The sequence below is a fragment of the Myotis lucifugus genome, unplaced genomic scaffold (assembly GCF_000147115.1).
Source record: "Myotis lucifugus unplaced genomic scaffold, Myoluc2.0 scaffold_799, whole genome shotgun sequence".
Taxonomy (NCBI): Eukaryota; Metazoa; Chordata; class Mammalia; order Chiroptera; family Vespertilionidae; genus Myotis; species Myotis lucifugus.
The window spans coordinates 19,532-34,073 of NW_005871847.1; the positions used below are offsets into that span (position 1 = coordinate 19,532).

The window sequence follows — 14,542 nt, forward strand, 5'->3', positions numbered from 1 at the left end:
TCTCACTCATGCTTTACAAACTTTAGAGATCAGCATTCTAACAGTAACAAAAATGTTATTGAAATGAAAATTTCTGGCTTCTCTTTTTCTTTTTCTCCTTATCTTCTTCCTTACCCTCATCTTTGTTTCCTCTTCCTTTTTCTTCCACAAATCCACTTCTTTATAATAACATCACTATGTCTCCTATACACTTTCCCTTTTATGGTTCTCACATTTATCACAGGATAACATAAACTTAAAGATCTCAGCCAATATTTTCAAGAGTCTCCTAGATACATTTCCCAATTGAAATAAAATTAAAGAGAGTTTATTTTACAGGTTAATAGATAATTTGTGGGAAAATTTTTCCAATGAAAATTTATTTAAAAAAATCCTCAAGAATTCCAGGAATCTCAGCCCTATATTTGGTTTAATATTTGTATGTCTGCCCAGGTGGAATATCTGTGAAGCTAGTCCTGCACATAAGGCTATAGTTAACTTTTCTTCTCAAACTCTGATGAGCATTCAGAGCCTTATGTTTTGCTATATATTTTTTCTATCTGGTGTAAATTCTCAAAATATCTTGTGTATCCTCAACAGGACACACTCATCTCATTGGCTTTCTCATCATCATGCAGATTCCTGTCCTTAACAGCAGCGTGTGCTTATGTCATTGGTGTATTAGTTTCATGAGACACAGTAGGCTTCAACAATCCTTCATATTGGGAAACTTTAATGAAAAAACATGCATTTTTATGTGTGGCATGTATCTATGCCTTTTCACATCACATAGAGAAGGAAACAAAACTGCTGAAAAACCTCGAGTACAATCACACACAATGAACTGCAGAGAAACATGCTGTAACAAATGAGACTCACGATTTCCAGTGACAATGATTCCCTCTCTGAGAGTCTTGGTTTTTGCTTCTGTGAAGATGTAGTTACAGAAATTTTTGGATTGGTCCTGGAAACTGCACTCTAGTTGGTTTTCTGATACCCCATCCATACGGTGTAATAATTTTTTGTCAGTTGTAGGCCGGTCAAAGGTAAAGCACTTTCGCTTTGGAAAGAACTTCCTGATATACTTTCTAGGGATGTTGGCTTGCTGGATTTTGGGATCCTCCCCTGTAGAGAAGAAAAAAGAACAGTGATTGGTGAGACAGTCTTCAGAAAAGAACGTTCATTTCCATGGTGCTTGCATATCTCCTATTTAATCATCAAAATCAACATAATGATAATCTTCCCAAAACATAGATTTGTGAGTGTGTGTGTGTGTGTGTGTGTCCATCCAGAACCAGGACTAAAAGAAGTACTTCTGAGGAAGAAGAGGAAGCAGTTATTCCATCTGAAGAAACTTATGATTGCTTTTCTTAGCACTTCCATGATTTCCAATGGCTTGACTATTTATTATATATTTTTGAATGATAGGTTAATCCCTAAAATTGCCAGAAATACTCTTGATATTATAGTCCTTATGTCAGAAATATAATGCGGGCTCTAAAGTAAGAGTAAAATATTTTCTGGTAGATATATGAAAATTTATTATATTGCTAGGAAAAATATGATGATGAGGACAGACAATAAGAACAACTTCTAATAATCAGAGTAAAAATACACACAACTGGGGTGGGGCTTGGGTGGGGAGAGATTAACCAGGGAATTTACATACATGCACATATGTATAGCCCATGGACACAGACAATAGAGTGGTGAAGGCAATAGAGGGGTGGGTGTGGGGTGGAGGGGGTCAATGGCAAAAACAAACAAACAAAAACAAACGGGACATCTGTAATACTTTCAACGATAAAGATTAGAAAAACTAAAGCAGAAATTCCTAACTTGGTATTGACAGATAAAATTATGTGCTCCCATAAACTCCATGATGTGTGCATATGAGAGAGAGAGAGGGAAGAGAGAGAGAGAGAGAGAGAGAGAGAGAGAGAGAGAGAGAATGAGTGTGCATTACAAATTTGCTTGGAGAGAATTTATATGGTTTTCAAGGGAATCTTTGATCACACAAATGTTCAGAATATCTCCAATAAATGGATTTGAATGAGGAAAAAAGCCTGTCTAATAAAAGAGTAATATGTAAATTGACCATCACTCCAACACACAAGATGGCCACCTCCATGTGGTCAAAGATGGCTACCCCCATGTGGACACAAGATGACCAGCAGGGTAGAGAAATTGTGGGTAATCAGGCCTGCAGGGGAGGGCAGTTGGGGTGGACCAGGCCTATAGGGGAGGGCAGTTGGGGGGAACCAGGCTGGCAGGGGAGGGCAGTTGGGAAGGACCCAAACCTGCAGGGGAGGGCAGTTGTGGGTGTCCAGGCCTGCAGGGGAGAGAAGTTGGGAGGGACCAGGCCTTAAGGGGATGGCAATTGGGGATGACTAGGCCGGCAGGAGTGGGCAGTTAGGGGCAACCAGGCTGGCAAGGGAGGGCAGTTAGGGGTGACTGGGCCAGCAGGGGAGGGCAGTTGTGGGTGACCAGGCCTGTAGGGGAGGACAGTTAGGGCTGACCAGGCCTTCAGGGGAGGGCAGTTGGGGATGACCAGGCTGGCAAGGGAGGGCAGTTAGGGGCAATTGGGCCAGCAGGAGAGCAGTTAGGCATCGATCAGGCTGGCAGGGGGAGTAGTTAGGGGGTGACCAGGTGGCAGGCAGAAGTGGTTAGGGGAAATCAGGCAGGCAGGCAGGCGAGCGGTTGGGAGTCAGCAGTCCTGGATTGTGAGAGGGATGTCTGACTGCCTGTTTAAGCCTGATTCCACCAGGATTGTGCTTAAACGGGCAGTTGACCATACCTCGAAGGGTCCCAGATTGGAGAGGGGGCAGGGTGGGCTGTAGGACATCTGCCCCATGCATGAATTTTGTGCACTGGGCCTCTAGTACAATATAACTATGCTCAGAGACTTTTTAGCAGATAACATCAACAAGTAAGGTTAACCTAATGTCACTTGGAGACTTCACCTGCTCTCTATATCAGATTATATTGGTCATGATAATGTCACATAGAGTAATTCTGGGCATATATCAACTGTTCAATAAATGATTTTAGAATGAATAAATAAATGATTAAATTAGCAAAAATGGACATGCTTCTAGGTACCACTCATTTTCGTCTTGGCTAAATGTATTCTGTATAATGAATGTGTTATATGAACATGATAATAGGCTATGGAATGAAGAGAGTGATGTTATAACAATGAGATAAGGAAGGATTTGGCAGTCTTACTGGAAGGATATGTTAAATTTTGGGAAACACATACATATATACATTTGATGTAACTATACAGGCTATTAAAAGAGACTATATAAAATATATTTACAAAATGAAGTCACTTGATAACTTTGTGATTCTGAATTAACCATCATCCATAGTGATGGGCATTTTTCTATAAATAGAAGCAAAGGAGCACTAAACTTAATCGGAAACACAAGTATTTGAGCCTTAGGAAGTCTTAGCACTGGGTGTTAGCATCAAAACTTTTTCATGTGTCAATTTCCTAAAATCTTGGTCTAATATTGGGTCTCTTTTCTCAGCAGCTTAAATCCTGGTCACTGGACAATTTTAGTATATACATTGAAACCATACCCATACCCATCTGTCATACACATAATAGCATTAGCATGGGCCTCAGTGCAATAAAAAATAAAGATTATATTGACCTTAAGTGCTGAATGACAGGGCTAAGTTAATCCAACCTCCTATTGAGCCCTCTACCACCCAGACCATCCCCTGGTACCTGGAACCAACTTCAAGGCATTCTCCAGGTACTCATCTTCACTGATGGTGCGTCCATCTAACTCCAGCTCCAGCGTGAAATCCCGTACGGCCCAAACAAAGTCTGGAAAGAAACTTGCAAACTCGGCTGAGTCATCTACTTCACCAGAGCTGGGAGACGACTTTGTCCTGATTAGCTTTGTTAGTTCAGTCACATAGCTGAGATCTTAGCTAAGGAATGAGAAATGCACCATGCCAAAATTTCCAGATCTCACCCAGAAATCATTTTTATTAACATTCTCATTCACTCTGTGTCCCTTTTTCCTCAATCATGAATATTGACACAAGGAAAAGCAACAACAAAAGAGTCCCAGTTATTTTCCCATAGCCTCCATGACACATGGAGGTTGGGTTCCTGGAAGGATACTGCAGCTGCTCCAGGGCCTGGTGGTTGATGGTGCTCATGCTGTTGTAGACAAACATGCTGCTCAGAAGCACAGCCAGGGCAAAGACCCATGAGTCGTTTTTTGAGTCGCCCTAGAAAGTGTATTACAGCAGGGTATTAGGTACCTACTGTTCAATCACCCATTCAGTTGTTCATGCACTATGTCAGCAATACTACAACTGAACAATAGGGCAAATAACATATACTGTGATGACAGTGCTAAATTTAAACCTCATTTTTGGGTTTTTACATTGACCCCTCTCAAGGTCTGAGTTCTTTAGCAATTAAAAGAAGTGAATGACACTATACATGTGTGCAATGATAAGTGCATAATGATTTCTTTGCAACTTTCTCTTGACCATGAGCTTATTGGTGACACAAATGCTAGTCAATTAAATTCACTAACTTCTCATTGTGCATCTAAAAAATGCCAGATACCATGTTTAGTTTTGTGGATATAAAGTTTCATAGGGCAATCTCTGACCTCCAGAGATGATTTCCTAGAGGTGCAAATATACATGGTAACATGTAAATGCATCCAAGGTGATCAGCTCTGCCAGGAGTACAACCCAATGTTATAATATAAAATACAAAGGGGGAATGTAAAACCCAGAAAATGTACTCTCTGATTTCAGGCAAGAAGGGATTATGTCTGAATGAGATACAATTCTATTAGGTTGAAAGTAGCTGGGCTTTAAAGAATGTGCAGAATGTGGAACTGTGTAAAGAAAGAAATCATGTAGATGGAAGGATCTAGAGAAGCCAATCAGAATAGTCAGAAAGTGTGTTCATACAAAGGTATAACATGTTATTTTATTTGATTGAAACATTGGCTATGTATGTGGTAGGAATAGATGATGAGTCTGAACATAACATACAGGGTAAATCATGAATGATGTTTCAATAGAATTGGATACTGCTAAAAACACTAGAGTTCCAAGGACAGTATGTACTTTGGCTTCTATCAGATGACAAGTAGTTATACTTTGGCTCCTTTAAAATGTAATTAGCTAAAAAGAAGAATGTTTATGTAAACTATAATGTGTTAGCAATCAATATATCATCTTGGGTTTACACTGAGGTGACTATTGAGTACTTTAAACTTGAATTATGCTAATAAGCCAACCAGAGAAAGACAAGTACCACACGATTTCATTCCTATGTGAAACGTAATGAACAAAATGAACTAACAATCAAAATAGAAACAGACTGCTTGGTCGGTATTGCTCATGGTTGAGCATTGACCTAGGAACCAAGAGATCACTGGTTTGATTCCCAATCAGGACACATGCCCGGGTTGCGGGCTCAATCCCCCAGTAGGGGTCATGCAAGAGGCAACCGGTCTATGAAGTTTCTCTTTCATCCCTCTCCTTTCCTCTCTCTCTAAAAACCAATTAAAAAAACATATAAAAATAGAGACAGACACATAGATAGAGAGCAGGCTGACAGGAGTGTGTGTTTGTGTGTGTGTGTGTGTGGGGGGGGTGTATTGAGAAAAATGAGGATATTGAGCAAAAAAGAAAAAAAAGAGAAATAACTCATGGACAGGCAACAGTGTTGTGATTGCCAGTGGAGTGGGTTGAGAGAATTTGGAGGAGGGTATAGGGGGAATAAATGATGATGGACAGACACTTGACTTTGAAATCGTAAACTCACAATATAGTATACAGATAATGTGCTGTAGAATTATGCAGGGCTAGTCCAAGCCCCAAGAGGGGTACCCAGTTCAAATAATTTGGGTAAAAATAAAGTTAAAAACCTGTCAATGTGGCCAAATACATGCTGAGGATAAAGGGGGGTGTATGTGTAGAGAATAGGGGTGGGCAACAGAATCTTGCCAGAGCTAAGGACCAAATATCCTCTTACAGCAACCCAGAAGTATTTTAATGGATAGGAATCTGTAATTATGGCTGCCACTACCAACAGGTACACACAGTGTCACGTCTTCTCAAAAATACCCTTTCACAGTATCGATCTGATTACCCAGCCAAAAGTATTCATTTATTTAACAATTCACCCCGAGTAAAGTCAGCTGTATGTCTTCAACATCTAAGTGTATTTTAATAATCAGGGTAGCTGTATGTAATCCGAAAGCTTTTTATATAGCTTATTTTCTCCAATGCCACTTAAATAACCTTTCAGGGAACATTCAGCCACAAAATCAGGGGATTCCTAAAGAGTCAAAAATTACAGTTTCAAAGTTTGAAAATGACCCAGATCCACCTAAGACTGATGTGCTATTGGACATTATTAATGGAGTTTAAGACCTTTCCATGTCTACAGCTTCAAGGCTGCCTCAGAGCAGAACAACTTACATACATGTCTATATACATTTTAATCCCCTTCACCAGAGGCGAAGGCTACCATTAGAATTCAACCCTTTTTCTGAAAAGTTGTTTCTTTTTCTTTCTCTATAGCAACGTTTCTGTGCACTAGAGAGTTAATTATCTAACCAGGGGGACTGTCCAGGACAGTGTTTGATTTAAAAGACTTGAGCCTTTAGGTGCTCAATTAAGTAGCTATCGGTCTCAGACTGGACTATAATGGGCTCTTTTCTCTTTAACTCAAGCAACGGGGAGATATACCCCAGGTCAGGCTAATTAAAGCCAGGGGAGTCTTTAATTGTGATGACAGAATCGGTTTCAGTTTCCTTTCTTTGGGTCCTCAGTCCGAGAAGGTCGTTAATATTTCAGCATTTGGGCAATGCAATCAATCACAAACATCAAGAGGTTCCTTATATGGGAAAAAGGGAAAAGAAGGGAAGAAATTCCACCAAACCTCTGCACTTTCAAGGTGCTTTGCATCTCTACGAAGAGCACAGGGTAGTGTGAGTGCTGCTTGCCGGCTCAGCTTCAACTCTCCTTTGCTGACTTAAGAGGAGAGCAAGTCGTATTTTTAGTTTAGTAATAATGCTTAGCATCTTTCTGTAACTTCAATGACCAATAGGTGGACTTATTTTCTACCGCCTGGATATTTTTTGTATCCTGAAGGCTGGTTAAATATGTCACTCCTTGTATCCATGGTATCTGGTACTGATAACACTGCTTATTTCTTATCTCACAACAAGGCTCTGGGCCTTTTCCAATCATGCATATCTATAGTGGTTAACACAAAACCCTAGAATTTAGATGCTCAGTAAGTGTTTGTTATCTTGTACCTTTTAAACAACTATAAAAATCAGAATGTCTATACCTAATAAGGAGAGTATTGAGTTTCCAAGAAAGTAAATTCAAGAAAACAAAATTTAACCTAATTATTCTTAATTGGATCTGTAGTTTACAGAAATATTTTATAAAAGATGAATTGAGGCTGAAAATTAAAATGTATGTGAATTATCAAAAACAAATAAGACTCTTTGCCTTACCTTTTCCACATCACCCAGGCCCTCAGTGTCCAGAAGGACCAGAGTGTGGTTGGGCTTGGAAGGGTGGGGTACACACCACATCCAGATGCCCTTGGTTTCAGACCGCACTGTGGAGCCCAGACAGAATCCTGCAAAGTTAGAGGAGAAAGCGTATAGAGTAACAGCAGATAGTCCAGGCTTCCCATAGGTTACATTGGTTAAAATTATCAGAGTGTGAGTGCCAGGCTGGAAGGAAGGTTGCTTTCATTTCAGCAAGGACAGCCTATCCAACCTTTATACATGTTCAGAACCTTTTCAAGAAACACTCTGTGCTCCCTATTCACTTCAAACTATCAATGGTTCAAGCAATGTCACATTTCAGAATTACTATAACCTCTATTGACCTTTGTATTTTTTTCTGACATGAGTTCCCTTGTCCTTCAGGTTATGGTAGAGTTCCACCAGTGGGAGGCGCCAACATGAGACTAGAGGTCAGGAATATGGTCCTCTCACTTCTCCTTGGTGAGCTTTGGTGTCCCAGTGCCTCTCAGTGGGTCACAGCCCTTTCATTTAGCTCCATCCACAAGTGCTGGTCTTTGCCACAGTCTGGTTTCACTTTTTGCTTGGCTGTTCAGGCTATAGGAGTGACTATAGTTCCCTGGCCATTGCTTTTGCCACCCTCTCATTGCTTCCTCATCTCTAATTAGTTCTCTGTGACCTGCTTATGACCTTGTATGAATCCCTCTATTAAACATTCTTCAGTCACCCCTTGAGAGGTTCTTGTGTTCCTGCTAGGACATAGATCAATAATTAGCTTTGTTGGATTTTCTTTCCCTTTTATTCCTGTATTTTTCTTATTTCTTTTCTCCTTTTCAAGGAAATGATGAATTTTGTTTTGTTCCCTACCCCCCCCCGCCCCCCGCCTCAGGTGGAGATATAATGGAAGTGAAGGCAGAAAATAACTGTGAAAGGTGCTAGCTCCTCTTTCAAAAGGCTTAAACCAACAGGTGAAGAGCATGCAATTGGTATATCCAAGAACCTGTTCCTGATATATCTTGTTTAACAGTTCAACATTTTTAACATCTGCCATAGGCCAATGTTTCCTCCAATGGGGAAGTGTTCTCCCCTGATGAGTGGTCTAGAATTTCTCTATAGGAAAGACCAAGACAAAATGTTTTGTTAGAAACAAATGGGGGGAAAAGGAGAAATAAATGGGAAAGATTGTAAAGCAAAAAGGAGAGAGGGAGAAAAAAAGGAAAGGGCGAGGAGTGAGACGAAACGAAAGAGACACAGTGAGAGAAAGACAATGAGAGATATTTCTAGGAATCGTTGGAGTTCAGTGTATTGAGGTTTAACCCAAAATGGTGCTGAGCTTATGAGACACAGAGGAAGATATTTGAAAATTAAAATGGTGTGTAGCTCTAGCTGGTTTGGCTTAGTGGATAGAGCATCCACCTGAGGACTGAAGAGTCCTGGGTTTGATTCCAGTCAAGGGCAATGTCTGCATTGTGGGCTCGATCCCCAGTAGGGCGGGCAGTGTGCAGGATGCAGCCAATCAATGACTCTCTGAATCATTGATGTTTCTATCTCTCTCCCCTCTCTCCCTTCCTCTCTGAAATGAATAAAAATATATTTTTTAAAAATGGTGTGTGGTCTTCAAAAAGAGAAATGAAGTACAGAAATGAGTTATAGGCAGATTACTCTAAAAACCAGTATGAACCAAAAGGGGCAAGCTAATAAGAAAGAAAAATGACTTTAAGAAATAGAAACTGCAAAGAGTAAATTAATATGTGAAAAGATGCTCAAACTTTTTTATAATAAGGAAAATATTATGCACCTATATAAGTCACCAGATCATCAAATTTTAAACGTCTTTTACTAAATTTTTATGACATGGTGGAGAAGTCTCAATTACTGCTAATAAACGTATGCATTACATATAAAGTTTGAAAAGCTGTTTGAAAATACCTAGAAAGGCTGACAACATATATACTCCATGACTGAGCAATTTTATTTCTGGGTCTGTCACACAAGGTAAGTTTGTGTATTTGTGCACCAGGATATACAATTGAGGAGGTTCATATCAGCATCATTCAAAAAAGTAAAAAACTAGAAACAAAACCAATGTTCATCAACAAAAAATGGATAAATAAATTATAGTATCTTCTCACAATAGCATACTATAAAATAGTGAAAATAAATAAATTACAGATACATATAACAAACTTGATAAAACTTAAATTTTTTGTTGAGCAAAAGAATCAAGATTCCAAAGAATATCTGAATGGACTTTCCTTTATATAATATTTAAGCTATTCTTACAAATGCATACACAGCTTGTAAAACCACTTTTAAAAGAAAGAGTGAAAGCATGCTCCATGAAAATCAAAACATTGGTGAGCTCTAGTGAGGTGTCAGAGGGTACATCTAGGGCTTTTGGGTGCTGGTGATGTTTTATTTCTTGATATGGACAGTGATTACACAGAGGATCACTTTATGTTTATTAACTTTGTATATGTGTATGTTTTGTGCACTCTTCTGTGGTATAGTTAACATATTGGAAAAGACTAGATACAGAAAAGAGGGCTTTATTTAGCAAAGTTTTGCTTAGCAATGAAAAAAACTGGAGGTTAGAACAAGTGAGAGATGGCATATATAGAATATAGTGCTGTCTGTTGTTCCTTCCATCCCTTTTTAAAAACAGGACATGTTGAACAATATTTGTGTCCTAGTTGAAAAGGCCCTGAAGTTTAGGACAAAAGTGATGAGAGAGAAAGGAATAATTGTTGGAGCTGAGCTCCTCAGCAGAAAGAGTGGATGGCATCAAGAATAATGGGTGGATATTTGGATTAAGTTGGGGCACCCATTGTTACTGGCTCAAAGAGTGGGATTTTGTGGAACAGTGGGGTTTAGGATATTTATTTGGGCTGTTAGAACCTTTTTTCAGTGGAAGAAGTTAGGCTTTTTTAAAGATTACCCTGAAGGAGGCGTGATCAGTCTGTGTTATCATAGTCTCCAAGCTAATGGCCCCCGCCCCAGAACAACACTCACCATGGTTCTGTCCTGCCAGGCGGTTCATCAGGTAGGATTTTCCTGTCCGATACAGACCTGCGATGGCCACCACCACCACAGGCTGAGAGATCTTGTCTAGAATCTCCAGTGCTGTTGGATTTACTGTCAGCTGATTATTCTGATTTTCCACCAGGCAGATGGGGTCCATCATGGTGTTTCCAGAGGCCATGGTGAGCTGTAACCCAGAGCAACAACTCAGTACAACACAAGGTCCTGAAGTCATATCTAATACACAAGTCACATGCTTGTCAGCTCTCTACCAGTGTGTGTACAACTTATAAGTCAGATTTCTACATTTTGTATGTTTCTAAAAGATAAGTATTTAGCCTAGTGTGTCAAGGCCTGGCACAGATTCCTTATGTACATTATCATATTGATATTTAAATAAACCCTAATACAACCTTGCCCATGTAATGCATAAAAGGAATAGAATGAGCAAAACAAACACTGATGATGGAGCTTTGAGAACATTAACATTTGAGGGTAAGTAGAGGCAGAATGGGACATGCAGGAGATGAGAAGTGGCCAGAGAAGATACGTGGAGTTCCAGAGTGATTCTATTCTAGTGGGAGAAGACAGACAATACAGAAAACAAATAAGCAGCATGTGTGGTATGTGTGGAGTTCCAGAGTGATTCTATTCTAGTGGGAGAAGACAGACAATACAGAAAACAAATAAGCAGCATGTGTGGTATGTGTATTAGATGATGGAAAGTGCTCAGGAGAAATCAAACAGAAACTGAGATAGGGAGCACAGGGGCTGAATTTAAACAGAGGATGGTCAGGAAAGGCCTCTCAGAAAAAGAGAAATAAATGTGTTCTGTGACCTTGAGGAGGACATTTGTAGTAAATCCTGGGAGCTGTTGCAGTTGGAAGATGGGAGACTTTGAGAGGAAGAAGAAGACAAAGAATGAGATTCCCTCTCAAAACACCACAATACAGATCTTTATAGGACCCAGATACAGTTATGAATGCAGGAATTTGTTTATTTAATCTAGAATAAAAAGACATTTTTTGTTTCTAGGCTGGCAGGGAAGAGAGGCTGTAGTCAGGATGTTTTAGGGTGTACCCAGAGCTGCCAGAGTCCCACAGCTGAGAAAGGTCCTACTTTACTGTTTCCATCACAGTGGGTGTTTCATGCAATCAAGGGACAGAAAGCAAAGTGATTTGACTGTCCCTTCACTTTCTCAAAGACAATCCTAAACAACATTCATGTGTTCCCTGCTCTCCTAGCTGTGCATTAGAAAAAGTTATTTCTCTGTCTTAGTTTGTTTTCCATAAAATGGCAGCACTAAAACAAACAAACAAACAAACACAATGTATTGGTCATTAAGGTCATTAGAAAGATTAAATATATGATAAAATTTATACTGCTCTTAAAATCATTGTGTTGCATGCTGAATCCTATGTTAGTATTAATTAAAAAGTGAGTGTCTATGAGGGTAGGGAGGTAAAGTTCTAAATGAAGGTGTGGATTTGGACTGAACAGTGACATTTCTTGATCCAGAGCAGTCCTGGGATGTTGAAGCACAGATTCTGGAGTGGCCACCAGGGTTCAAATCACTGACTGTCAATGAGACCTTGGAAAAGGAACTTACCTCTGTGAGCCTGCATTTTTTTAGTGAGATAGATAAAGCAAGAATTCCTGTCTGACTCATTCCTGTAGGGTCTGGTAACACACAGGGTCTCAAAAATTAATGATTAATGTAGTGCTAGGCATTGTGTTGAAATGTGTTTATATGTTCAGTAAGCTGCAAATTGCCACCAAATAATAAGGTGTCTAAAATCTTTTTCTCCGAAAATAACAATTTTTTAACACACTTTCTCTGTACTATTTCTCTCTCTCTCTCTTTTTTTTCTTCTAAAGTAATTGGGAACAGAGTTGGGGAATAAATCATTAATCTTCTAGCGCTGTGACATAAGCAGGAGGAATTACAGAGATTATTCCTTAAACTAAATATTTAAAATTTTGGGTAGGAATAGATAAGTTAACACAATTTTTAAAAAATGTAAGTAAACTGTAATACCCAATCCCAAACTGTTAAGTTCAAATGAATAAGTACAATGAAATAGTTCTCCTGTGTGGAGTTAGTTGGTTTCCAAAGTTCCTCCTCAGGAGAATCAGTCATCTGAAGTGATGGTGAAAACTATCCCAAACCATGACTTCTCAGCAAGTATGATGGGACATTCTGAGATGGTTCTTGTATAGACCACACATGAGAAACAATGCCTGGTAAACAAACAATCTTAGATCTTATAGTTATTTCTAACAGTTGGTGATTAATTAAGTTATTCTATACCACAGAGCTTTGTGCTCTCTTTGGAATATTAAGTATTGTTAAATACAAAAATAATCAGAGTCAACCTTTCAGGATTTAAATTGTCTGTAAGTTAAGGACCACCTTTTCTCTCAGTTTCTCCAATGCCTGGAGATGGGGCAGAGATGATGGTTGTGGTGCAGGGACAGTCTGAAAAGGGACAGGGAGATGGAGGGGGAGAGACTCCACCAGGAGCCTCTGCAAGTAGATGGGGTTTACTCCATCCATCCCAGGAAGGACTTAGCCTTTTTGGCATTTGAGAGACTATGGGTTCCTCCTCTCCCCATGGAGGGCTGTTTGTGTTGCCCTGGGAGGGTGCCAGAGGGGAAGCTCACCCTGAAGACAAAGTAGATGAGCATTGGTCGCTTCACAGAGAGGCCTCTGATCCAAACAGAGACTCTGAGCTGCTGGTAGCCAGGCCCAATACTAGCCTCCCACTGTCCCCTGCCCTTCAGTGCCAAGCCTGCACTTCCAGTGTGAGGCTAATGCTTGGGCACGTGTTGTTGTTGTTGTTAATGAACTTGGGCCTGGAAGAGTTAGTTTAGTGGGAACCTACATGTCTTGGGTGCTGCAGACAGGGGACAAGTTCTCAGCAGTCCTAGCTCTTCCCTCCCTCACTCCTCCTGCATCTGGCTCCTTCCCATAATGACTGTTCTCACTGGAAACTAAAAATAATGAAGATATTACATCCAAGCATTTAAGGGTCAGGTTGATTAGAACCCAAATCAAAATGGAAAGGACGCTGCTTTTTTGCTGTTAGAGAAGTAGGTGAGGAATGAAATTCATGCCAAGCCAAGGAGTTCAGAGGCAGAGTTTCCAGAAAGCAGGAACAAAACTGCTTGAGAGCACAGAGAGGTCAGGTAAACAAAATGTTGGCTTTAGCGATGCACCACAATGAGTTCTTTAAAGATAAACTTTTTAGAAACATAGTGGGACCAAATTCTACTTGTAAGGCTTAAGAAAGCAGTTGGCACTAAGAAATTGGATCTAGTGGATCTGGGCTATGTTTTATTTTATTTTTAAGAGTTTATTTTAAATTACAGTTGACATTCAATATTGTATAAATTTCAGCATACTACATAGCTGTTAGACATTTCTATAAGTTAAGAAGTGAAACCCCAAATAGGTCTAGTACCCACCTGGCAGTCTGCATAATTATCACAATATTATTGACTACATTTCCTAGGCTGTACTTTATATTCCTGTGACAGTTTTCTAACTGCCAATTTGTATCCTTAATCCCTTCCCCATTTCACCCAGCCCCATCTTTCCTCCACCTGGCAACCAGTACCTGGGTTACTTCTAAACCAAGAAATCCTCTCTAAAATAAAGCTCATATGTGTGACTAAAATGAATGGTGTATTTGAAATAAAGTTCTTACCTGTTTTTTCTCCTCAGCGTAGGTCGGAGTGGTTTCTGTCACTTCTCTGTCTTTCACCAGATGGTTGGGCTTTTATTCACCTTTCTGATGTCATGTGACTTTCCAGAATTCCTAAAGACCCATTAATTAGAAGTGAAGGACTTAGAGTAATGTGAAACTGAAAGCACTGAGTACAGAGCACTGATTCAACAACCATCAAAGGAATTTCTGAAAGTTGTAAAAAAACAGAAGGGTACCTGGATTTCACAGAATTTCTTAACTAGTTCAGTTTGACAAAAGCTCTGCTCC

General features: G+C 39.7%; 1 protein-coding gene across 1 annotated transcript in view; it reads right to left on the minus strand.

The window, feature by feature from the left end:
* LOC102427103 (guanylate-binding protein 4-like) overlaps positions 1-14,294 on the minus strand; it is a 22,270-nt gene extending 7,976 nt beyond the window's left edge. The window contains exons 1-6 of the mRNA XM_014448313.2: positions 14,255-14,294; positions 10,536-10,731; positions 7,506-7,633; positions 4,124-4,233; positions 3,719-3,915; positions 859-1,104 (exon numbers count right to left, since the gene is read on the minus strand). Coding sequence (XP_014303799.2) covers positions 859-1,104; positions 3,719-3,915; positions 4,124-4,233; positions 7,506-7,633; positions 10,536-10,725 — 871 coding nt within the window. The 5' untranslated portion in view covers positions 10,726-10,731; positions 14,255-14,294. The remainder of the gene's footprint in view (positions 1-858; positions 1,105-3,718; positions 3,916-4,123; positions 4,234-7,505; positions 7,634-10,535; positions 10,732-14,254) is intronic.
* Positions 14,295-14,542: the final 248 nt, after the last annotated feature.